The 26,771-nt window shown below is 46.1% G+C and overlaps 1 protein-coding gene and 1 non-coding gene across 2 annotated transcripts in view; both read left to right on the top strand.

Moving 5' to 3' along the window:
* SRMS (src-related kinase lacking C-terminal regulatory tyrosine and N-terminal myristylation sites) overlaps window positions 1–21,744 on the top strand; it is a 41,953-nt gene extending 20,209 nt beyond the window's left edge. The window contains exons 3-8 of the mRNA XM_063147082.1: window positions 6,743–6,909; window positions 10,167–10,308; window positions 11,583–11,738; window positions 15,788–15,969; window positions 19,581–19,737; window positions 21,185–21,744. Coding sequence (XP_063003152.1) covers window positions 6,743–6,909; window positions 10,167–10,308; window positions 11,583–11,738; window positions 15,788–15,969; window positions 19,581–19,737; window positions 21,185–21,378 — 998 coding nt within the window. The 3' untranslated portion in view covers window positions 21,379–21,744. The remainder of the gene's footprint in view (window positions 1–6,742; window positions 6,910–10,166; window positions 10,309–11,582; window positions 11,739–15,787; window positions 15,970–19,580; window positions 19,738–21,184) is intronic.
* A 2,364-nt stretch (window positions 21,745–24,108) lies between these two features.
* LOC134413467 (U5 spliceosomal RNA) lies at window positions 24,109–24,224 on the top strand. The gene has a single exon (XR_010026480.1). It is a non-coding gene; the product is annotated as a U5 spliceosomal RNA (small nuclear RNA).
* The last annotated feature ends 2,547 nt before the right edge of the window (window positions 24,225–26,771 follow it).

The following is a 26,771-nucleotide window of genomic DNA, read 5'->3' as shown; positions in this document are numbered from 1 at the left end:
TTTCTTTAAAATCCTGTTCCTGCACCCCAGTGGCTGCTCGGATGATACGCTCAAAAAGTAGTAACTAAATATTACACTTCTTTTGGCTTTATAGCACAATTAAAGCAGGATGCATGGGCGTACTTCACAATCAAAGCAGATTATAAGGTGGAAAACTTCTGAGTCCTTTGCATGTAATTCACAGTGATTGCATAGTATAACCCTGGTGTGATAAAGCTCATAGATTAGGCCGTGGTTTAAGGCTTTTCTCTGCTTGCTATAGGTTGTATTCATTTACTTGTGGGTTCTTGGACAACAGCTGGTTGACCACTGTGTGAACGGACTGGATGGATCCTTTTTCTGATCCAGCACCAAGGCTCTTCTATGTTCTTGTGTACTCTGTCATTATACACCGGCTTCCGAAGGAAGGTGTGTTAATGAATTCCTTGTTAATAATATCTTTGAAAAACAAGAAACAGAAAATAGGGACAATATTTCTGCCTGGGACAGGCACGAGTACAAAACAGATACTCTTCCTAGTAAATACAGGCCATTGGTGTCCTTTGATGCAAGATAAGTGTCCTTTTATGTGTGTGAAAGGACAGATAACCAGAGTTTTGCAATCATCACTTATGCCACTCCCTGAAAATACACAGGGTGTCAAGTAAGGTATGGCTTTGCAGGTATAAGAAAAACACTCTTGCTTACCATCAGAGGAGGTGGCAGGGAAGATCAAGAAAAGAGGCATTTTAGTATCTTATTATCTAGGTAGGGTGACCATATGAAAAAGAGGACAGTTGCATAAAAAAGGACATTTCATCAGGTGTCATTTGTAAGCATGTAGCACCTTGTGAAATTCCCTCGTCATTACAACAGTTAAAGCTGCAGAAGCTACACTAGAGTGACCAGAAACAAAAGAGGGCAGGCCCCCTGCTGCTTTAACTGTTGTGATGAAGAGGGAATTTCACCAGGTGCAGCAGGCATACATAAATGACACCTGCTGAAATTCCCCTTTCAATGCAACTGTTAAAGATACAGGAGCCCTGTCCTCCTTTTCATATGGTCACCCTAGATCTAGGAAAACAAAAGGTGGCATTGCGTTATGTTTTTTTCCAAGCACTTTCAGTGTTCCCTTTGATATGATGGGAATTAATCTGTAGAACCAAAGGATTCTGCATCTGTAAAAACAGACATGAAAATTTAAATTTCACACAGACTGGACCTCCAGTGTTCCCTTAGGCATTAAAGTATATTTTAATGGGAAGGCCAGCTTCTTCATCAGCTGTTTATCATCAGCCTTCTCTGCAAGTTTCCAGATTGGTCATTGCCACGACACAGACTCTGAACAACAGGCCTGGCCGCGGACACTCCCTGCTCAAGCTAAGCCCCACCACTTGAGGAGCCTGAGGTGAGGGACAAACACCGCCTTTCTCCAAACTATGTGGAGAAAGGGGTTAAATTGGAAGGATTTCAGTAATAAATTAAAGCACTGTGAATTATATGTACTGAGGTGAATTATTGTCAGAGTAAGTGTTAAATGTAAATAACTGCAGATGATCATTGCCAGACACGTGGGATTTTTGTGGTAGTTAAAACAAACTGATTAAAATTTTATTTTAAAAGTTCACAAGCTTTGTTTCATAATAAAACAGTTAAAAAAAAACCTTTTTAAAACCTCTCATCCAGTCCTTTCACTCTTCTCATACACGCTTTCCTTTCTCACACACATTCACTCTTGAACTTTTTTAATTATCAGGATTGATTAATATACACCAACTGACTATCAGCACACCACCATCAAAAGACACCACTCTCTACACTGAACCTCAAATTCTCCAGAACCCAAGTACTCTACACACCAAGAGCTAACATACAGAGCTAACCCAGAGAGAGCTGAAGTGCTAAAGATTCTTAGGCCACAGCTAGACCTAATGTTTATCCTGGGATCATCCAGGGTTCGCCCCTGCCTGAGCACTGGATCCCCTGTGTGTCACCTAGATGAACAGGTTTGACCCCTGGACAATCCAGGGATAAACCTTAGGTCTAGCTATGGCCTAAGAGTATCTAGAAATCTCTCTAAATCTCTCAGTCATTCTCTTATATATCACTCCTCCCCGCTCCTCAGACATTCTAACTCCATCCACTCAGGTCAACATTCTAAGCACCACAGACTTACCAATTCCATACATATTTTAGGGAACTGAATTGTGGGGTGTAACACCACAGTCATCTAGCCAGCACATGTATTAAAATTGCCACTTTTTCAAGTAGCAACAGCCCGGCATGGCCAAATCTGGCAGATGAACCTGTCCTGTTCCCTTTATCTCCACAGCAGGGGGAGAAAAAAACCCTCCTGTCACACTGTTCGTAAAGGCCCAGAGGAAGGACCAAATCTAAAGTGCAACCCAAGCATCCTAATGGGATATGTGTGCCAATCTACTCATCTTGCATTTCATATGTATAATACAAAAACAGAATATCAGCTGCTATTCTTAAAGATAAATGCCATTAAGGGCTTAGATGTGGGATTTAGACCAACATTTGGCCGTGTGGAGGAAGCGGAAGCCGAGCTCTCTGACCCGGGTGGCTCTTACCCCGGCAGCAGGAGACCGGCGGGGAGGCGGCGGCGGCGGCAGCAAAGACGCGGCCGGTTCCCCAGCCACCGCCTCCTCCGCCTCTTCCTCCGTCTCTTCTTTCTCTGTCTACGCCATCGTTTTGAGGGCGCACTGGAGGTGCACGCAAGCGCCTTCAGTACGACATGTAGATTCCCTCCAGGTGTCATATGTATGCATGCAGCACCTGGTGACATTCCCTCTTCATCACAATAGTTAAAGCTGCAGGAGCTATACTTGAGTGACCAGATACAAAAGAGGGCACGGCTCCTGCAGCTTTAACTGTTGTGATGAAGAGGGAATTTCACCAGGGGCTGCATGCATACAAAGGATACCTGCTGAAATTCCTTTTTCTATGCAACTGTTAAAGATACAGGAGCCCTGTCCTCCTTTTCATATAACCACCCTAGGCTAGACTCCAGATGTTATGAACCTGATGCTAATTTCTACTAGTACTGTGCCATGACATGAAACGGACATGCACATTATTTTGGTATGTAATCTGCTTAGAGGCACTCTAAAAACAAGTAGTTTTGAAATAATGACCCATACACACATCTGTCCCAGGCTGTATAATGATGAGCTCACTCAAAAAGGTTTTAGTAAGAAGGATCTTGTATGATGTAAATGCCTATGACTACACCACATACACATCCCCTCTTTCAAATTTAATTGTACTAAAGGCTGCAATAAACAATGCTGTTCTGCCCACAAACATCATATAGTTCAAGGCATGAACTAGCCCCAAGCAAAGTAGTGACAATTCACTATAAGCAGTGGCTAACAACCATTCGTCTTTAGATCAATGGCGACAATTTTGCTAGTTCGCAATTAGATCTGGAGAAAAATTGCAGCCTTTGGACTTCCTTCCAGAAATGTAATGGATGGCCAACCCTGTTTCCTGCCCATCCAACCCCATGTCAAGAAGAAACGATCATTCAGGAGACCAGAATTTGGATACTCTGGGATCTCCAAGAAGCTAAGCCATTCTTGGAAATCTAATAGGCAGCAGATTTTTTGGGCATCTCTACACCACAGGCTTTTATTGATTTTCCTTCTTCCCAGGGGATCATGGGAAAAGTAGTTTTATGAAGATTGGGTTAAAGGATTTCTAATGAGTATTCTCTTCAGCATCTCCAAACCGCAATTCCCAGGATCATTTGAGGAAATCTATGACAGATACACTAGAAGAAAAACGATATACTTAAGGTGTAGATACACTGTTCTCTTTTACCTCTCCATGAACAACCTTGATTGTTTGCTACCAGGCTTCCGGACTGGTTAGTATTCCTATCTAGCCTTCCTGTCTCTGTGGAACATGCAAGGATGATTCTCACATTATGGCCCCCAAACAGAAGGATGCTGGAAATTCTACACGGGAGCTCTAACATTTGCAAGAAATATAGCTTACTTACTACATGGATCTGGCTCTATTGTGGAGATTGGCTATGCCATCTCCACATATTCATAGCAGCTGCTGTCATCCAGATGGAGACTCTTCCAAGTGCTCACGATGATTCATATTATTAAACATTTAAAAACCTATATTACGGAAACATACATACAAACAATATTTTTGCAAGCAAGACAAAAAGAAAATAAACTAAAGGCAAAATCCTATCTTTGGGTCAGAGCACTCCAAATTGAGAGGGTTCCACATTTCTGAAGTCCAGTTGCGCTCCTGACGTTTCCAAAGTCCAGCAGGACAGCAGTGAGGAAGGAGCAGTGTTCCGTCTCTGAACCATTTCCCTCCCGTTGCAAGCAGGCCTGGTCTAAATGCTCCCCCCTATTGGGGGCATGGCTGGGGTCCATCAGATCCAGAGCCTCGCCCACTTGCCCTACACCAAGGTCGGGGGAGCCTTTTTCAGCCTGAGGGCCAAATTCAATTTTGGAGAAGTTCTGAGGGGGGGGGCAGTCCCATCCTGGGCAGGGACAAAGAAAGAAGGTGTGGTGCCAGAAACACACACACACACACACACACACACACACACACAATACCAGCATATTTTGGCTTCAAACCCTTACTGTCAAAAATGCCTTAGGTAGGGTGTCCATATGAAAAGGAGGACAGGGCTCCTGTATCTTTAACAGTTGTATTGAAAAGGGAATTTCAGCAGGTGTCATTTGTATATATGGGGAACCAGGTGTAATTCTCTCTTCATCACACCAGTTAAAGCTGCAGGTGCCCTGCCCTCTTTTAAAGTTGGTCACTCTAGTATAGCTCCTGCAGCTTTCATTGCTGTGATGAAGAGAGAATTTCACCAGGTTCTCCATATATACAAATGACACCTGCTGAAATGTCCTTTTCAATACAGCTGTTCAAGATACAGGAGCCCTGTCCTCCTTTTCATATGGTCATCTACCTTAGGAGAGACATTTCAATCTTTTAGAAGAGGGGGAAAAAACTGCACAAAACCCAGGAAAACACCAAATAATCCATGATTGTGGGAAAGGGGGCAGGGCCAGGGAAAGGGGGCGGGGCCAAATGGGAACCAAAGAAGGGTTGATGTGGTCCCTGAGCTGGAACGTCCACGCCCCTGAACTCACTGCTGGCTCTAGGTTGTTGAGGATCCTTGGGCTCCCTCCATGGCCCCCCTCCCTCAGTGAGTCTACCTGCTCACCGCCATGGTCACCAGCTGCTCTGGCTCCTCCTCTTGCTCCTCATTGCTTACTACTCGCTTGCTTGACAAGCAGAGAGCCAATGAGCAAGTAGACAGTGTCATCTTCTGCTCCTCCTTCTCACCACCACCGCTGTCTGGGCTAGAGCAGATTAGAGTGAATCCTGGTAGCCAAGGCTTGATCAGTCAAAGCAAAACTTGGGACAATTCCCCATACAAACTCCTAGAAGAGAAGAATATTGCATGGGGGCAAGGGCCTGAATTTAGCGGCTCACTAAATGTTCCATCTCCTAGTTGACGTGGATAGCTTCTCCACGTTTAAAAGAAATCCCTCTGCTTCCACTTTGTTTCTGGAATTGCAATCGGCTCAATTTACGCAAGTGGCCAAGTGGTTTGAATTGAATGCTTCCTCTCTCTGCTCCATGGGGACAGCACTTTCTAGTGGTGGAATTACTGCGCAACGCGGAGTTTTACACACTGGGATGTCCCGCTTTTTTGTGTGGATATTACCACATTATCATTGATTCTGTTAAAAGTGAGATTTCCAAGGGATAGTGCAGGAGATGTCCTGGTCATCGACGATGTCGTGTAATGGACCCACAAACTTCTATGACTGGCTAGTCATGAGCATGCAATAAATCACTCGTTTAGAGGAGCCCTTTAAAGGCCCTGGTACTCCAGCATCACCAAGTACTTTCCAAGCATGCTTGGAACAGGAGTTTACAGGGCAGCAAGGTCCTCCGGAGACATGACGGAACGGTGGTCCTCGTTTAAGGAGCTGAAACCTCAGGAGAACACTGAGGTGCCAAATCCTCTTCCTCTGGGTGACCAACAGAACGTTGGGATTTCTGAGATCCCAGAGTTGCACTGATTCGTATCCTTAAGGATCTTTGCCTCAGGTTCGCTATCAAGGCATCTGGAGATTGTGGTGTTGACACACGGATAGTGCTGCGAAGAATACACCATCCATTTCTACATGTCTGAAAATGTAAACCACAAGGCTGGGCTAAAAAAAAAAAAATGTTTTCCTAGCAATAGAATTGGCAACAATCAAATTAGTGGGGGGGGGGCGAGAGGGAGGCAACCTTCAACATCTAAGGTCCTCCTCTGGGTGCCTACGCTGAGGGAAGCTCGGAGGACGGCAACAAGAGAGAGGGCCTTCTCTGTGGTGGCCCCCCAACTGTGGAACAATCTCCCTGACGAGGCCCGCCTGGTGCCGACATTGTCATCTTTTTGGTGCCAGGTCAAGACTTTTCTCTTCTCCCAGGCAATTAGCAGTATGTAATGAGCCTGGGTCTGTTTTTTTGGCTCATCGTTTCTAAAGTTGTTACAGTGGTTTTAATTGTATGCGCATTTTATATGTTTTTGTGGTTTTTAATTTTTGTATATTGTTTTTAAAGATTTTATCCTATGTGAACCGCCCAGAGAGCTTCAGCTATGGGGCGGTATACAAATGCAATAATAATAATAATAATAATAATAATAATAATAATAATAATAATAATAATAATAATAATTCTCTTTAATCTCCAGTTCGGAACCATACCAAAGTGCGGCACTTCAGAATCTACAAGGACCCTGGAGGAAGTTTTTACTTAGTTAAGGGCCACACGTTCGCAAGTCTGCAACAGCTGCTGGACTACTACACAATCAACTGGAAGGTCATTCAGAGCCCTTTGCTTCTGCCTTGCATTCACAAGGTTCGTGTGAGGAGGCTACAACAGCATTTAATCACTCTCTTCTGGATATACACACATGGGGGGGGGGATCTACACAGCGCCGTGAAGGCGTCCTGAAGGTGTTTGCGTGCGCCTCCAGGGCACCCCGAAAGTCTTTGTGTAGATGCTGCCGTAGTACCTGAACAGAAGAGGAGGAGGAGGAGGAGGCCCTGCATCTCCCCTCACGGGGACGGGGCGAAAAGTTCCCGGGCTCGGCGGCTTCGCTGGGGAGTCCTTGCCGCCGTCGCCCACCTTCCCGCCGGCCTCCTGCTGCCGGCGAAAGACTTACTTTACCAGCAGCAGGAGGCCGGCGGGAAGGTGGGTGGCAGCGGCAAGGACTCCCCAGCGAAGCCACCGAGCCCGGGAACTTTTCGCCCCGTCCCCGCGAGGGGCGATGCGGGGCCGCCTCCTCCTCCTCCTCCTCCTCCTCCTCTTCTTTCCAGGTACTACGGCAGGATCTACACAAAGACTTTCGGGGTGCCCTGGAGGCGCATGCAAGCGCCTTCAGGACGCCTTCACGGCGCTGTGTAGATCCGCTCATGGTCTCTTCCTGTCCATGCCTTATGTCTGCTTCCTATGTTCTACATTCCTTTTGTCCTCCTCTGTTCATTCCATACTTCTTTGCCTATGCACTCTGGGGCTGTCCATACACTGTCTTTGCCCAGGCTGTCTCCGAATCCGTGCTTCTTCAGTTATATGACGCAGTCGCTGATTCAGAGCCACCCTGGTGCAAAAAGCCAGAGATGCAGAGCAGAAAAGTCGGGGACTTACCTTGATTTTTCCTGCCCAAGCGAAGTCTTCCTTGTCTGTCCTTGCTCGGGCGCTGCTCCTGGGCGGAAGGTGAGTTGCCATTGGTTGTCGGAAGCCAGGGGAGGGGGCGGGCCCAGCAGGTATAATGGCTACCAGAAAGCTCACACTGCCTCCCTTTATCTGTATAACTTGCCACCCCCAGCACCAGTGATACCGCGGGGTTTGGCGGTGGAACAGTGCCAATTCAACGCCGTGAAGACAGCTCCTCTGATGTTCTCACTTCTGACATGAAACATCTATTATCTACCGTATTTCTTCGATTGTAAGACACCATCAATTGTAAGATGCACACTAATTTCACTACCACCAACAGAAAAAAAAACCTAAGAAACACCTGCGATTCTAAGACGCACCCCATTTTTAGAGATGTTTATATGGGGGAAAAGTGTGTCTTAGAATCGAAGAAATAGGGCATCTATCTATCTATCTATCTATCTATCTATCTATCTATCATCTATCTATCCAGTTCATTCTTATTTGTGAATTTTGCCTTTTTGAACTGCAAGCCCTATGTTTGACATTAATGGAACCCGGAATTGTGAGACCCAAGTGTTGATATCCACAATTCAACGCCTACTCTTCTGTGCCTCTTGAATTTGTGAGGGTAGGCATTTTGAAAAGAGAAAACTGAATTGTGATGTCTATGGGTCGACACACGCACAATATTTAAAAGGGTTTTTTTAAAAAATAAATAAAAAATTTAAAATTGGCACTGTAATTTCTAATTGAGGGCAAATTATGATTCAGCAAACAGTTGGAAAGTTCTCCCTTTCCTTTCTATTAAACAGAATGCTCCTATCTCTTTTTCTGCCTTAGAACAGGCACCCAGTTAGATGCTTCTGATGTCTCCTGGGAGGGCTAAAAAAAAGGGCATTCACACCCTGCCTGCATTTACATTAACCCACCCAGCTTCCTTGCCATAGATAATTCCACACACCTCCCAGCGTCCCTTTGCACACTTCTCAGATTTTCCTGGTCCCCAGCCAGGCCCCACCTAGAAACCAGTCTATTACCTGAGTTATATCACCCGCCCACCTGCCTACCTCTGCTCAAGCGAGATGAAATTGTAGTTTTTGCATTTGGTTGTGATTCAGTGTTTGTTTGTTTTTCAATACAATGTAAACCACCCAGAGAGCTTCGGCTATGGAGCGGTATATCAATGTAATTAATAATAATAATAATAATAATAATAATAATAATAATAATAATAATAATGTAACAACCAGTTACCTGGTTGCAGTTCAACTGCTTGCTCAGGCAGCTTGCTGCTAACTTTAACCAGCCTCTTCAGAAGTAAAAGCATGACGAACCCAATCCTTTGCAGAGGTAGGAATGCCTAAAAGCACGCTACAGAACCACCCAGTGGAGGCTGGTGGCTCTGTTGTCAGTGGGGCAATAAATCCGCTCCGGGTTTCAGTCAGAACTAGTCAGAACCCTGAAGGAGCTATGCAAAGCATTACTCAACCCCACATCTAAAGGCCAACCTCCACAGCTCCCTACCTGAGACCCAGGGAGAGTTTTAAGGATGGTTTGGAGGAGACAGCCAGAGAAAACTTTTCCCACCTGATGGCGGGTGCTCATCTGTGATAGAAATCAATGGACTTCAGTGCATTAGCTCTGCACAGGATCAACGTGTAAGGAGTGTGACACCTTAGGCACTGCATTTCAGGTTATGTTGATTAAAAAAATGTGGAGCTTTGCCTCAGAAATGTAATCCCTTGGGCATGCACACATTTCCCTTATATGTGCAGTGTCTTGGCCCATTGACCTAGCCATCATCTTGTTCAGGTCATAGAATCATAGAATAGTAGAACTGGAAGGGCCCTATAACATCGAGCTAGTGTACGCGTCAATCTGCCTTTTTAAAATCTACGCATTATTCTATAATTTTTACAAAGGAGATTACCATTAAATATTTTGATTTTCATTCATCACCAGAGTATACATCTCTCTTTTTCTTCAACAATGCAGGAATCCACCCTAAAGCACCCCTGACAGATGGTTGTCCAGCTGCCTCTTGAAGGCCTCTAGTGTGGGAGAGCCCATGACCTCCCTAGGTCATGGGTTCCATTGTCATACTGCTCTAACAGTCAGGAAGTTTTTCCTGATGTCCAGCCGGAATCTGGCTTCCTGTAACTTGAGCCCATGATTCCTTGTCCTGCACTCTGGGAGGATCAAGAAGAGATCCTGGCCCTCTTCTGTGTGACAACCTTTCAAGTATTTGAAGAGCGCTATCATGTCTCCCCTCAGCCTTCTCTTCTCCAGGCTAAACATGCCCAATTCTTCCAACCTCTCCTCCTAGGGCTTTGTTTCCAGACCCCTGATCATCCTCGTTGCCCTCCTCTGAACCCCCTCCAGCATGTCTGCATGGGGTCCTTCCACTTGGACAATTTGCAATGACATTTTGCTCTGTGTTTGCCCTCATCCAGAGGCCTCCTGAGGCAGACCAATGGGAGCGTCCCCGTTCGGAATTCCAGCTCTGGAGGAAGATGGGGGAAGGATGTTTTGGAGAGGTGTGGGAAGGAATGTGGAAGAACACCGTGCCGGTGGCCATCAAAATAATGAAACAAGGTTTGTGGGAGATAGAGCACATCACCTGTTCCAACATGTTTATTCCATCCACCCTCTTCATGCCTTCCTGTTTCCCAACAGGTAGCTCAGTCACATCTGTATGACTAAGACCATGTCTTGCTCCATATCTCCTTGCCAGAGGGTAAAGATGGGATTCTAGATTGGACCCTAGGACTTTGCTTCCCTGTGGCTTCCCAATCCTAAAACGGGAAACAGCAATTGGAGATCAGGGACTAGTAGAAGTGAGTAAAGCAATCGCTCATGGGCATTGCATACATAAAGTCCCCGGGTCAGAGCCCAGCAACTTCAGATAAAGGGAATACAGGTAGCAAGAATAAGAAAGGGCCCAATTCAAACCCCAGAAAGTCCATGTAAGTCCCAGTGGTCAATTCTGGACTAGAGATACATCACGCCAGTCCTTTTCCAGCTTCATTGGCTGCCAGTCCAGGTCCGGGTCCGATTCAAAGTGCTGGTATTAACATTTAAAGCCCTAAACGGCTTGGGGCCAGGCTATCTGAAGGAATGCCTCCTCCCGTATGTACCTGCCCGGACCCTAAGATCATCCTCAGGGGTCCTTCTCTGCGAGCCCTTGCCAAAGGAAGTGAGGCAGGTGGCTACCAGGAGGAGGGCCTTCTCTGCTGTGGCACCCCGGCTGTGGAATGAGCTCCCTAAGGAGGTTCGCTTGGCACCTACATTATATGCCTTCAGACGCCAGGTGAAGACCTTTTTATTTTCCCAGCATTTTAACAGTCTATAAATAAATTTTAACTTGTAATTTTGCATTGCTGCTGTTTTGATCTGGTTGAGCTTTTATATTGTATTTTATATTATGGTTTTATACTGTTGTTTTATGCTTTGAACGGTTTTAATTTTTGTGAATCGCCCAGAGAGCTCCGGCTATTGGGCGCTATAGAAACACAATAAATAAATAAATAAATAAATAAATAAATAAATAAATAAAAAGATACATCTAAGGATACAATTCCATGCATGTTTAGACAGAGAAAAGTCCTACAATGACCAGCCAGCCTTGCATGTTTGGGATTGCAAAGCCTGGGAAAGTCCCTGTGGTCAACACTGGACTAGAGGTACGTCTAAGGACACAATCCCATGCATGTTTAGATAGGGGGGAAAAAGTCCTACAATTCCCAGCATGGGGATTCCTGGCTGGGGCATGCTGGGAGTTGTAGGACTTTTTCTGTCTAAACTTGCATGGGATTGCAAAGCTCGGGGGGTGTCCTTGTCCTTGAAACACTCTTCTGTTTCTTCAACAGCTGACATGAGGCATGACTTTGCCAAAGAGATCCGGAATCTGAAAAGCCTGAAGCACGCCAGGCTGATCAAGCTCCTCGCCATCTGTTCCGTGGGCGAACCGGTGTACATCGTCACCGAGCTGATGAGAAAGGGCAACTTGCACAGCTACCTCAACAGTTAGTATCGCTCCAGCCGCAACCCTGGATTGCTGCCCCATGGTTGCCCCCTGGGCCTTGGGGCACTTTGAGAAGCCGGAAAGCGCCGACTTATTATACAGCAGCCTTCCCCATCCTGGTGCTCTCAAGATAGCTACAGTTCCCATCATCCACATTCAACGTATAGTCTGACCCATTGGGGGTTGGCCTAAGCTCTCAGCTGGCCAATAAATCCCCACCCACATTGCACGCAGCACTACCTAACTCATGTTTAAAATGAAGCCAACTAAAAGGCTGTCACACAGAGGAGGGCCAGGATCTCTTCTCGATCCTCCCAGAGTGCAGGACACAGAATAACGGGCTCAAGTTAAAGGCAACCAGATTCCAGCTGGACGTCAAGAAAAACCTCCTGACTGTTAGAGCAGTACGACAATGGAATCAGTTACCTAGGGAGGTTGTGGGCTCTCCCACACTAGAGGCCTTCAAGAGGCAGCTGGACAACCATCTGTCAGGGATGCTTTAGGGAGGATTCCTGCATTGAGCAGGGGGTTGGACTCGATGGCCTTGTAGGCCCCTTCCAACTCTGCTATTCTATGATTCTATGATAAGCTACAATGGCTCAAAATGATCATGCAAACGCAGCCACTTAATTGCAGAGGTGCTCAGACCATCTCTGGTAGCCAATGCCTCCCTTTCCTCCCTAGCTCAGAGAAGGGTTTAGCCAAGAAACACTCCAAGTGCCTCCAAAGCTGAACATAATTGCAAGAACACCCATTTCCCCGCCTCAATCTTTCAGCCCCTTGTCATTCTAGGAAATTCAGAGGCACTTTGAAGTTTACTTCCTAGTCAATGCACACTAGAATTGCTATATCAAACTGAATGAGGGAGCAGGTGAAAATCTGTTACATCCAATAAATTAGCATGGACATTATGCTGTGTGCAAAAACTCAGTCAAGAACAGGTGAGTTGCGGGGAGACGCAAGACACGGGCACTCTCACGGTCACTGTGCTGCATGACACACAGCACAGTCCTCAGCAGTCAATGGGTGCATTGTGATCACATCTCGAGATGTAGTGGCAGCGGTAATGAAAGTCTTTGCAGGATTTCCTGATTAAACTTGCCTTGAAATCAGTGGCAGCTGGTGCACGTTGGGCCTGGTTAGGTGGAGAGCAAGGCAGATACTCAATATTCTATTGAGATTGTCCAAGGAGGGCAGGAGGTCACGTACAGCCCTCAGCAGTAGCATGCCATGCGTTGGAGCCAACTCAGCTGGTTGTGGGGGGATTTCTCTGCCCCTGCCGTCCCGTCCACCCCAAATATAGAGCTGCCTCTGCTTGAAATGTCCAAGCAAATAAGAAGCCTGGTGGGTTGGCTGGTTTGCTCTCTTGAATGGGTGTGAGGAGGTGGGTGCTTCCAGATGAGGCATTTATGCTGCCAGCCCCCTGCCTCATTCATGGAATTTTACTGGGGGGTATGTGTCCAGATGTTGTTGTCATCCATTTGTAAAAAAACAAACAAAACCCACGTTTTCCCACTGTTTCTTCCATCTTTTTCTCTTACCTGGGAAAATTCACTAAGAAAAAACGTCAGAATAGCTGCACAAACCCTCAATTTAGTGCTATCACCACTTCATCTGGAAGCAGCCTGAGTGTGTGAGTGTGTATGTACAACGTAAGTTGTACATACACACATTTATATATTGGGGTGTGACCATATGGAAAGGAGGACAGGGCTCCTGTATCTTTAACAGTTGCATAGAAAGAAGAACTTCAGCCAGTGTTGTTTTTATACATGCAGCACTTGGTGAAATTCCCTCTTCATCCCAACAGTTACAGCTGCAGGAGCCCTGCCTGGTGTGATTAGGGTGACCATATGAAAAGGAGGACAGGGCTCCTGTCTCTTTAGCAGTTGCATAGAAAAGGGAATTTCAGCAGGTATCATTTGTATATATGGAGAACCTGGTGAAATTCCCTCTTCATCACCACAGTTAAAGCTGCCGAAGCTATACTAAAGTGACCAGATTTAAAAGAGGGCAGGGCACCTGCAGCTTTAACTGTGGTGTTGAAGAGGGAATTTCACCAGGTTCTCCATATATACAAATGACACCTGCTAAAATTCCCTTTTCAATACAACTGTTAAAGATACAGGAGCCCTGTCTTCCTTTTCATATGGTCACCGTATTGTGACCAGATTCAAAAGAAGCCAGGGCTCCTGCAGATTTAACTGTTGGGATGAAGAGGGAATTTCACCAGGCGCTGCATGCATTCAAGTGACACCTGCTGGAATTCTCTTTTCTATACAACTGTTAAAGATACATGAGCCCTGTCCTCCTTTCCATATGGTCATCCTTATATATATATATACATACATACACACACACACACACACACACACACACACACACACACACACACATACATACATACATACACCTGCCTTCCTTTGTTTCCTAAGGCACAATATCACCTTTAAACACATCCAGTGTTGCTTTCCAAACTTGTTCTGCAACATGCTCATAACTCACAGGTTCTCTAGGGAAGACGGATGTTTTTTACAAGCATGAAATCCCCTGACTCTCCTCCCCACTGGGCAGCCAGGATTTTTCAATTTGTCTGTTAAGATCCTATCAAAGGGCATCACTGGTTTCAACAGCAATATGACAAATAAGCTCTGTGCAAACTCAACAAAAGAACGCCCCCATGATATATATATATTCTTTTGCCTTGTACTCCCAGCTGAGAAATATTTCTCGCAGGAAGCCAGTTGAACAACTTCCACGCAGGGTGTTCTTTCATGAGAGACGTCCTCCTGCAGTGAACACCTTGACCTCCTTTTGAGATCTAGTTTGTCACCGAAAGAGCGACAACTCCCAAGGAGAACAGGTCTGGAGAGCCACATTGAGGAGGGAGAAAATGACTGCTGAACATTAACTTTGTCTGATAATTAGTTTCCTTATTGCAGAGCAGCACAGGTTGGAAATTACACTGTATGTATTTGTTGTTTCTTTTGTTTAGGAGGGATGGCCTGATGCATTCTTCCTGAGTGTACACACACACACACACCAGATTTCTAGCAGCCTGATAACTTGCTTTCCATCATAATAGATTTGACCCAGAAGAGGTTTTAATCCCAGGCAAATGGAAGTGGGAATTTAAAGCTATGTAGATTTCATGCGATTGTTGTGAAATATGTGTTATTGGGATACGGAGTTCAGCCCTCTGGGAACCTCAGCTTTTACTCAATAAAGAAAGCCAATTTCTTCTACCAGTGGCAAGTCACATCTTGGCCTAATCTTCAGAGATAGAGACCTGATGTGGTGTACTGATTAAGCCGCAAATTAGAATGGAAGAGCCTTGGGTTGGATTTTCTCCGTGGTGAACTCTAGGAATGTAGTGTAAGAAAAGTAAGTCCACTTTATCTAGAATGGATTTGATTCTGCAACATGTTGGAGCAGACAAGCTGGAGCGTGTTCAGAGGAGGGCAACCAGGATGATCAAAGCCCTATGAAGAGAGACTGAAAGAACTGGGCATGTTTAGCCTGGAGAAGAGAAGATTGAGGGGAGACATGATAGCACTCTTCAAATACTTAAAAAGTTGTCACACAGAGGTGGGCCAGGATCTCTTCTCGATCCTCCCAGAGTGCAGGACACGGAATAACAGGCTCAAGTTACAGGAAGCCAGATTCCGGCTGGACATCAGGAAAAACTTCCTGACTGTTAGAGCAGTATGACAATGGAACTCATGACCTAGGGAGGTTGTGGGCTGTCCCACACTAGAGGCATTCAAGAAGCAGCTGGACAACCATTTGTCAGGTATGCTTTAGGGTGGATTTCTGCATTGAGCAGGGGGTTGGACTCGATGGCCTTATAGGCCCCTTCCAGCCCTACTATTCTATGATTCTATGGATAGCAAGCTATGCCCACCTATTCCTGTCCTTCACCTGAAGGCATGCCAGCAATGTTGCGCTCTCTCTGCATCAGGGAACACAGAAGGGCAAAACAGTACGTGAGGTCTGAAGGAATTTTGGAGGTCAATGGAAACTATCTCGACCCCTTCTGTTTTTTCACAGGTGTGGCAGGGAAGGAATTAACCACGCATCACCTGCTCAGCATCTCTTGCCAGGTGGCTGATGGGATGACATACCTGGAAGATCAGCACATCATTCACAGGGACTTGGCTGCCAGAAACATACTAGTGGGAGATGACCTTTCTTGCAAAATTGCTGATTTTGGCCTGGCCAGGCTCTTAAAGGTTTGTTCCAGAAAGGCTTTGAGTTATTGCTCTTATTTTTTTATTTTTATTATTTATTTAAAACATTTCTTGGCCATCTTTCAGGGCAGAAGCCCTCCCAAGGTTATTATTATTATTATTATTTATTTATATAGCACCATCAATGTACATGGTGCTGTACAAAGTAAAACAGTAAATAGCAAGACTCTGCCGCATAGGCTTACAATCTAATAAAATCATAGTAAAACAATAAGGAGGGGAAGAGAATGCAAACAGGCACAGGGTAGGGTAAAACTAACAGTATAAAGTCTGCACAACATCAAGTTTTAAAAGCTTTAGGAAAAAGAAAAGTTTTTAGTTGAGCTTTAAAAGCTGCGATTGAACTTGTAGTTCTCAAATGTTCTGGAAGAGCGTTCCAGGCGTAAGGGGCAGCAGAAGAAAATGGACGGAGCCGAGCAAGGGAAGTAGAGACCCTTGGGCAGGCGAGAAACATGGCATCAGAGGTGGCTTACAACAATAAAACACATTAAAACAGTTTAAAACGTTAAAAGCAATAAAAACATACACAGTGGTACATTTCTCAACAGTGGTTTTAGAACTCCACGGTGGAGTTTTTACACCACCATTGAGAAACGTGTTGTCTGGCAGGAAAACTCCACGCAACAGTGGATTTTTGGGGGGAAACACTCCACACAGACTATCCACACTGTGCAGAGGAGAGTTCCTGCACAACCCTTGTGTTGCGTGCTGTGAGACAGGCTCCGTGGAATTTTCTGTTACGTTAACTTTTCCCATTGGCTACAAAGTTCTCTGGCAAGATCGGTGAAAGGTGTGAGTGCCGCTCTAAGAGAGCTGCCAAGATTTATTCATTTTTGCAGTAATGGCTGATGGGATACCATCAGGAGGACTGGAGGAGGAGAGAGGGTGGAGGAACTATCAATCAAACATCACGATGGATTTTACTCAACTCCACGGTAGGCCACAGTCGCACAGTGGTGGAGTTAGAACATGTTGTGTGGGGAGTATCTCCTAAAAACTCAACAGTTGAGTGGAGTTTTCACATTGCGTTGACTAACATGTTGTCTGAACTGAACCAGTGAGCATCAGACGAGGATTTTATTGCACGCTGGTTACACCCCCACTTATGGGTGTCCGCGAGTCCTTTTGACAACGTCCGCCTCTCCCGCTCCTTCTTGCCTTCTTTCCGTCACAAAACAGCCCCCAGTAAATCCGATTTGTTGTTTTCGACGAAATGTGCTGCCATTTCCTGCTGAGTGTAGGAAAAGCGGCACGATAAAAACGGCCACTGATTGGGCCACATGGTCATTGTTTACTTCCTCTTTCTTCCCCTGTGTGAAGAAAGAGGAAGTGTCATGAGCCAGAAGTGGGAGGAAAGTGACGTTAAGGAAACACCACCCTGTCAGATGATGCTCAGTAAAATAGCAGTTAAAACGATAAAAGCTTACAATAACAGACAACAACAAAATCATCAAGAACAACAAGGGCAATAGCAGCAAAGAAGTACTCATTATGGGAAGGCCATGCTCTATCATCTGTCGATCTACATTCCTTTCTGCGTGTACGTATGAAGGGCCTCTCAGCCTGCTTTTTCCTAACCTGGATAAATAGGGCTGAACTAAATATGGAACATGGGGGGAAAAACCCTCTTACATCAGCTCAATTTGTCTACCTAGCCAGTATGGTCCCTTGTGGGGGCGGGGTGTAGAGGAAGAGTAGGAAACTTGGTGCCCTCCAGATGTTTTAGGCTACAATTACTTATTTATTTATTTATTGCATTTCTATACCGCCCAATAGCCGGAGCTCTCAGGGCGGTTCACAAAAATTAAAACCATTCAAAGTATAAGACAACAGTATAAAACCATAATATAAAATACAATATAAAAGCTCAACCAGATAAAAACAGCAGCAATGCAACCCCCGTAATCCCTGACCACTGGTCAGGTTGAGATCTCCATGGTCTCAGGTTGAGATATTCCCAATTCCCAGCTGCCTGATCTTTTTAACCAGAGATGGCAGGAGTTGAAGTCTGGACCCGATCCATGCAAAGCATGTGCTATCTCATCCGCTACCCACAGCTTCATCCAAATTCCCACTCACAAAGCTATTTGTTGCAAAAGTGTAAATGTACAGACATTTGCAGATTTGTGGCAGTGTAACATGAACAGTGGTGTAGCAGAGCCAGGGATCACGGGAACACAGTGCTGGTGTTTCGATTAGCAGGGACCTTGAACAGGGTGGTCATATGGAAAAGAGGACAGGGCTCCTGTATCTTTAACAGTATAGAAAAGGGAGTTTCAGCAGGTGTTATTTGTATGCGTGCAGCACCTGGTGAAATTCCCTCTACATCACAACTGTTAAAGCTGCAAGAGCCCAGCCCTCTTTTGCATCTGGTCACTCTAGTGTTGTGTTGTATGCAGCTTTAACTGTGGTGATGAAGAGGGAATTTCACCAGGTGCTGCACGCATACAAATGACACCTGCTGAAATTCCCTTTTCTATACAACTGTTAAAGATACAGAAGCCCTGTCCTACTTTCCACATGGTCACCCTAACCTCGAAGTCATCTGCAACCCTTCTCAGACTTCTCTGTTTCCTCTGAACTTAGCTACAATCCTCACAGTAGTTACTGGGGGCGGAGGGACAAACGACAACGTGGATTTTCCCCAGCAATAATATATTGCTGTGAATTCTCCCTGTTGTAATGTGAAGTATTTTGGGGTAGCTTGATCTTGAACGGGCAATTAAGGGTGCAGTCCTATGCATGTTTAGACAGAAAAGAAGTCCTACAACTCCCAGCATTCCCTCGCCACATGCTGGGTATTGTAGGACTTATTTTCTGTCTAAACAGGCATAGGATTGCATCCTATTAACTTTTCAAAAGTCCTGCTTCAAGTAGATGAAAACTAGTTTGTTAATATGGATCCACATAGCTGCCTGCACTTTTGGACTCTCTTTGGGGATGGTGCAATGGGTCTAATGATGAGCACCTGGACTTTAAAATGTTCCGCTACACCACTGAACAAAAAGAAAGTTAGTTGGTGCAGGCGAATAAAATGAACATGTAGATTCTATTTACAGTTGCCCTCTCCCATGCTAAGTATCAAATATCAGGCCAATGCCACAGAACAGTAGCTGCTGAACAAGAGCTTCTCTACATGAACGATTTATCACATGCTCATGATTGTCTACTCATGGACATTTCCAGGTTCCTTACTCCAGGATGTCTTCCACGCCTTCCCCCAATAATCTCGCTTTTTAAAAGTGCAGAGATAATGCGCTATTTTAAATTTTTGCGGGATATCACAAGTCACTAGATGGCGCTGTTTCATTTAACCTTATGGACCACTGCCATGAGGGGAGGTATTCAATTGCAAATCACATGGTCACCATTAGTCTCCATCTAAAGGAGCCGTAGTCCATGCAGAAAGACTCCAGAAGAAGAAAAACTGGTAAGGATGCAGGGTTTTTTCCTTTAATGTAGAGACACTCCAAGCCTAGATCGTTCAGTGATAGCGATTTTCACTTCCCTTCCTCAAGCTCCTCAGACAAGAACAGCCTCCAGGTGGCTAATTTCTGGCCTTTGCTAAGGACCCATTCTTGGCTTCCTTCTAGGACGATATTTACTCCACCACTGGCAGTGCCGTGATCCCTGTGAAATGGACAGCACCAGAAGCAGCCGTCTACCAAACCTACTCAGCAAAGTCAGATGTTTGGTCATATGGGATTTTTCTCTATGAGGTTTTTACATACGGGCAATGCCCTTACGAAGGTACAGTATTATTTACACCAGTGTTGTTGCGCGTCGCCTGGAGGGATTTGTCTATTGGGTGGTATAGAAATGTATTAAATAAATAGATAAATATTTCAGAGGTGCAGTAAGTAGGGTAAGGGGAAAGAGCCTGTTCCGTGGTATCTTCCTGGTTTTGGTGCCATCTTCCGCCGAGACCTTCTGCCTGAGTTTTTCACTGCTAAGTTTTATTAGCCTTTTTATTTGCTAGCACTTTTTTTTGTGAACAGAGGCTTTGATTTTATAAAAAGAGGCCTGCTGTGTGAACAGAATGCTGGACTAGATGGATTCCTGGCTGGATCTGATCCAGCGTGGTTCTTCTTATGTTCTTATGGTACCCTCTAGTGGTGTCGGACATTGGCCAACACCACTAAAAGGTTGTCACACAGAGGAGGGCCAGGATCTCTTCTCGATCCTCCCAGAGTGCAGGACACGGAATAACGGGCTCAAGTTATAGGAAGCCAGATTCTGGCTGGACATCAGGAAAAACTTCCTGACTGTTAGAGCAGTACGACAGTGGAATCAGTTACCTAGGGAGGTTGTGGGCTCTCCCACACTAGAGGCCTTCAAGAGGCAGCTGGACAACCATCCCTCAGGGATGCTTTAAGGTGGATTCCTGCATTGAGCAGGGGGTTGGACTCGATGGTCTTGTAGGCCCCTTCCAACTCTGCTATTCTATGATTCCTGCATTGAGCAGGGGGTTGGACTCAATGGCATTTAGGCCCCTTCCAACTCTACTAATCATAGAATTATAGAACAGTAGAGTTGGAAGGGGCCTATAAGGCCATCGAGTCCAACCCCCTGCTCAACGCAGGAAGCCACCCTAAAGCCTACCTGACAGATGGTTGTCCAGGTGCCTCTTGAATGCCTTCAGTGTGGGAGAGACCACAACCACAATCATATTCTATGATTCTATGAGGCAGAGTGAAGTGGCCACATCAGGCAGCCGATTTTAGGTGTCATGAAAGGCTAGCAAAGGGTTACTTTTTTCATTTATTCATGTCGTATTTTTGTTGCCAGGGAGAGGGAGAGGAGCTTGTGGGATTTTCTGAGTCTGGTGCCAAAATAACTTGACCTGCCTTGGGCACTGTGCCCCATGACTGATGGGCATTTGCTGCTGCACCTCAGAAAGCAAAACATTTTGGGCCAGGCCTGCAAAAGAGTACTGCTTGCTGCTGCAGAGTTCCAAAGTGGGCATTTCAAAACTCAGAAGATCTGCAGAGAATTTGAATGTTGGCAATCTAGCTCAATTCTTGAGTGTACAAAGAACAGGGCTGTGTGCATGCCTTTGGAACTTCTAAGAAATGTTGAATATGGAAAATAAAATATACACCAGCCGCTTCATCTCTTTGACAGCCTGTGGGTCGGAAGAGAAGACCAAACCTATGTAATGTGAGTTTTCCAATTAATATACTATTATTTCTTCCAGGGATGACCAACCAAGAAACGATCCAGCAGATTACTCGGGGTTACCGTCTCCCTCGCCCCAACAGCTGCCCTCCCGAAATTTACAGCGTCATGCTAGAATGTTGGAAGTGCCATCCTGAAGACAGGCCAACTTTTCTCAACTTGAAGGAGATGCTCTTTTCTATTTACAAATGGACCCATCACCCGTTCTCTTGAAGGGGGAACATCACCTGCGGTATTTTAAATGGACAGTAAATACTGCACCTTCAGCAGGGTTAGCAGAACTGATAGAAATAGCCAGCTCAAGCCAGCCTTGGGCTCAAAGAACTTTCATGGATCTGAAGTCTGGAATATATGAAGGCCTGATTCTCAGGAGTTGCTACCGTGAAACACTCCAATACTGGCTAGGGACAAGGCGCTGTGGATTTGCTCATGCATCTGCCAGCCGATAATAATTCACTAAAGATACTGTGTAGCCGAGATGTCATTATGAAAAGAAGCAGACATTTAATGCTCTCTTCGGGCAACCAATGGACTGATTTATTTGCTATGTGCACCAGTTGACTTCCATTATTCAATAAAAGTGTTCAAATAAATGGAACTCAGAGGTAGCAATGGCCAATTAATAGTCTTTGTCTCATTAGTAGTCCCGTGACATGCGCCAGTGAGAGGGTAAATATGCGACAGTATTAAGTACATAAGTCCTTGTTGGTGTGAAGTTCAAGCAGGGTTACAGAGTTTGTTAGGAAAGTCTCCAAAGTTTAAAGAGAATTTCTTAAATCCCCTTTGGAGGTTATCTATCTAAGCAGAGGTCACCATCCCATTTTGTAGCAGCAAATTCTATTGGCTAACTAAGTTAGTGCCCTTCTTGTGGCAGTGAGTTCCAAAGTTGAATCACTTGCTGTGTAAAGAAGCGCTTCCTGTTGTGTCCTGAATTTCCCGCCATTCAACTTAACTGGATGGTGCCATTGGGTTCTAACATTGAGGAGAAAACTTTCTCCCTATTTACTTTCTTCACACAATGTATTGTTTTACAAATCTCTATCAGGTCCCCCATTGTTATCTTGTTTTGCTGAACTAAGAGCTCCAAACCTACCTCACAAGGGTGTTGTCAGGATAAAATGGAGAGGCAACCAGAACCATGTATACAGATCTGAGCGCCTTCATAGAATCATAGCAGAGTTGGAAGGGGCCCACAAGGTCATCGAGTCCAACCCTAGGTGTGCATTGTAGAGCATGCGACTCCGACTGGCCCTTTAGATCTCATTTTCGTCTGTGGGTATGACCGGCAGTGAGTCTCTCCACCCCATATCTGCTTCATTGTTTCAAGGTAGCAACCCTGCAGGGAAGAAGAGCTGCATACTCTGGTCAGCGTTAGGGTGATTTCAAGAGTAATGTTTCATAGAATCATAGAATAGCAGAGTTGGAAGGGGCCTACAAGGCCATCGAGTCCAACTAGCTCAACTAAAAACTTTTCTTTTTCCTAAAGCTTTTAAAACTTGATGTTGTGCAGACTTCTACTGTTACTTTCTACTGTTAGCTTTTCCCTACCCTGTGCCTGCTTACCCTACCCTGTACCTGTTTGCATTCTCTTCCCCTCCTTATTGTTTTACTATGATTTTATTAGATTGTAAGCCTATGCGGCAGGGTCTTGCTATTTACTGTTTTACTCTGTACAGCACCATGTACATTGATGGTGCTATATAAATAAATAAATAATAATAATAATAATAATAATAATAATAATAATAATAATAATAACCCCCCGCTCAATGCAGGAACCCACCTAAAGCAGCCTGACAGATGGTTGTCCAGCTGCCTCTTGAAGGCCTCTAGTGTGGGAGAGCCCACCACCTCCCTAGGTAACTGGTTCCATTGTCATACTGCTCTAACAGTCAGGAAGTAGGGTAGAATATAAATGTAAACCCAAAGCCCGTTGAGATTTGGGGGTGGGCGGTGGTGGGGAGGCACTGTTTGAACCGCAATTATTCCTCCCATACAAAAACTGGCATGTGTGTCCTGACTGCTGCTTTTGATCTGCCAGAAGTATCTGGCCGCTGCTGCTGTACTGGAATCAGTCCGACCGACCCAGCAGGGCTCTTACGGTCTGACGAGCGTGCCTCTGGCCACGTACAGAGTGCATCCCCCAAGCGCCACTGGTAGGACTTCTCAGGCCTACAAGAGTCGGAAGAAAAGGCTGCCGAGGTTCGGCGTGTGGCAGCCTGCAAGGCTCCGCTGCCTTGGGCCAACTCAGCCCCGCTGCTGCTACTGCTGCTCGACCACATTCTGTGCGGGTCGCTTGCGGGTTGGTTCGCCGGGCGGGAGCCTCGGCCGCGCTGTCCCCGACACCGCGCTGCTTCTCCTGCAAACACGCCCCATCCCCCGCTCCGGATTCTGCTGGGGATGCTGACCCAGAACGACACAAGAGCAGAATGCTTCTGAGCGCGTGCAGAGCGCTGCTAGTACGTAACTGTAGGAGCCTCCGAAAGAGCTAACAGGGGTGGGGGTGCACTCGCGTGTGTGCACTCCCGAGCGCTGCCTCCGCCCGCCCCGCCGACCGCATTTCCCCAAATTATGCACCCAGGCGACGGCGCTGCGCGGCTGCAATGCGGGCTGCTGCCGGCAGAGGACGCAAGACGCGCCCCGCTCTCCCCGCCGCCTCCAGCTCGCTCCGACGTCACCGACGGCCATAAGCGGGCGGGTCAGAGACCGGTGAGCGGGCTCATTTGCATTTGGCTGACCGTGATGCATCGCGCGGAGGAAAGGCGCGTTTCCTCCGTGGGCTCCGCCGTGTTTTAGTCGGTGCCGGGGCGGGTCCGGCTCTAAACGCAGCGGCCCAGCGGCGGGCAGCCCGGTCGCAAGGTGGCCCCGCTCGAGCGCGCGGGTCACCGTAACCTCAGTGGCGGGCGCCGGTATCGGGGCTGGCCTCGTTCGCTTGGCCAAAGCATACTCTGGTTTCTCTTCAGATCGTATAAATCTTTCGCCTTTTACTAAAGATTTCCGTGGAGAGGAACATTTATGAGTTTTCAACTAATTTTTTGAGGCTCTGCTTCGGCAGGGCTACCTTTCACTGGTTAAAAAACAGATCTGAATTCATTTTCTCTTTTCATGATTTACCACTTATTAACTTTTATTTCTTTATTCCTGCCTGGTGTGTGAGTTTCTCAATGTTATCTTATGATAATCACTTACGTAACTACATTTTTTTTATTTCTAACTCTCACCTCTTCCTTCCCACCATACAAAACATTTGGAAGGCATAGAGTGGGGGAACCAGTATAAACTCCCCTAACATTTTCCTGTAAAGAACAAACAAACCCAGAATGTTTTATAACTCAAACAGGAAAAGTTCTTTGCCTACTCAGTTGAATTTTAACTTATTTGACTGTTATTTTAATCCTGTATTAGTTTTATATGTTTTAATCAGTTTAAGGTATTTTATGGTATTTGTAGCTAATGTTGTTCCCTTTATTATTATTATTATTTTATTATTATTATCTATTTATATAGCACCATCAATGTACATGGTGCTGTATTGTACATGGTGCTGTATTGAGCCCTGACTCAATCATAGAATCATAGAATAGCAGAGTTGGAAGGGGCCTATAAAGTCATTGAGTCCAACCCCCTGCTCAATGCAGGAATCCACCCTAAAGCATCCCTGACAGATGGTTGTCCAGCTGCCTCTTGAAGGCCTTTAGGGTGGGAGAGCCCACAACCTCCCTAGGTAACTGATTCCATCGTCGTACTGCTCTAACAACCAGGAAGTTTTTCCTGATGTCCAGCTGGAATCTGGCTTCCTTTAACTTGAGCCTGTTATTCCATGTCCACAGGGAGAGGTGGGTAAGAAATTGTTATTATAATAATTATATATCATATAATAATAATAATATGAACACAAGGCTCAATTGATAATGCACACCAAATTACAGAGGAAATAAATATTGCCAATGCATATTCATCACACATAACAATCTGTTCTAATGCCTATATATCAGTTACCTAGGGAGGTGGTGGGCTCTCCCACACTAAAGGCCTTCAAGAGGCAGCTGGACAACCATCTGTCAGGGATGCTTTAGGGTGGATTCCTGCATTGAGCAGGGGGTTGGACTCGATGGCCTTGTAGGCCCCTTCCAACTCTACTAGTCTATGATTCTACATACAATATATCAGTATCAACAAACATATCACTCCAACAGAACCTCGGTGTATTACCGTTTCAACTAGGAACAGTCTTTCTCAGGAGCCCTTTAGCCAAAAAGGCTCTCAAGGCAGTTTACAAAAATATTTCTTAAGACAATCCCTGCCCACAGGTGTATAATCTAAAAAAACATGACACAAAAGGAAAGGGGATTGGGAGGGAGGAGGGAAAAAAAGCAAATTTAGGCACTAAATACTTAGTTGCAAAAGTTCAGCAGTGCCAGTTGGTAGCAGGAGGGAAGGGGCTCTCAGCTGGAGCTGGACCCAGGCACGATGGCTGCTGTGTCCTGATGGCCTCTGCAGAGACAGTATGCCGACTACAACCCTATTTGGACAGTTATTCACACTCTGGCAATGTCCTTTTTGGATTATTGTAATGTGTTATATGTGGGGCTGCCTTTAAAAAAGTTCCAGAAACCTCAGTTACCCCCAAACGAGGCAGCGAGGGTGGATTTGATTTAAATCAATTTAAATCACTACTCAGAAAGACTCACTTTAATCATGTGATTCCACCCCCCACCCCACACACAAAAGTGCACTTTTCCTCGCTATATTTAGGGGACAGGAGCAGGCAGAAGTAACATCGGGGCCTGCTCCTGCTGGACTCTTCCCCCCCCCCCAGGGCAAACTGCCATCTTGGCCCTGTGGGGAAGAAGAAGGACCGAGGGGACAGGAGCAGGCAGAAGTAACATCGGGGCCTGCTCCTGCTGGAATCTCCCCCCCCCCAACAGGGCAAACTTGCTTCTTGGCCCTGTGGGGAAGAAGAAGGACCGAGGGGACAGGAGCAGGCAGAAGTAACATCGAAAATCGGGGCCTGCTCCTGCTGGACTCTTCCCCCCCACCACAGGGCAAACTGCCATCTTGGCCCTGTGGGGAAGAAGAAGGACCGAGGGGACAGGAGCAGGCAGAAGTAACATCGGGGCCTGCTCCTGCTGGACTCTTCCCCCCCCCCCACAGGGCAAACTGCCATCTTGGCCCTGTAGGGAAGAAGAAGGACCGAGGGGACAGGAGCAGGCAGAAGTAACATCGAACATCGGGGCCTGCTCCTGCTGGACTCTTCCCCCCCCCCCACAGGGCAAACTGCCATCTCGGCCCTGTGGGGAAGAAGAAGGACCGAGGGGACAGGAGCAGGCAGAAGTAACATCGGGGCCTGCTCCTGCTGGACTCTTCCCCCCCCCCACAGGTCAAACTGCCATCTTGGCCCTGTGGGGAAGAAGAAGGACCGAGGGGACAGGAGCAGGCAGAAGTAACATCGGGGCCTGCTCCTGCTGGACTCTTCCCCCCCATAGGGCAAACTGCCATCTTGGCCCTGTAGGGAAGAAGAAGGACCAAGGGGACAGGAGCAGGCAGAAGTAACATCGAACATCCGGGCCTGCTCCTGCTGGACTCTTCCCCCCCCCACAGGGCAA

The sequence above is a fragment of the Elgaria multicarinata genome, chromosome 1 (assembly GCF_023053635.1).
Source record: "Elgaria multicarinata webbii isolate HBS135686 ecotype San Diego chromosome 1, rElgMul1.1.pri, whole genome shotgun sequence".
In the NCBI taxonomy this organism is placed as follows: domain Eukaryota; kingdom Metazoa; phylum Chordata; class Lepidosauria; order Squamata; family Anguidae; genus Elgaria; species Elgaria multicarinata.
This window is presented reverse-complemented; position numbering and strand designations above follow the sequence as displayed.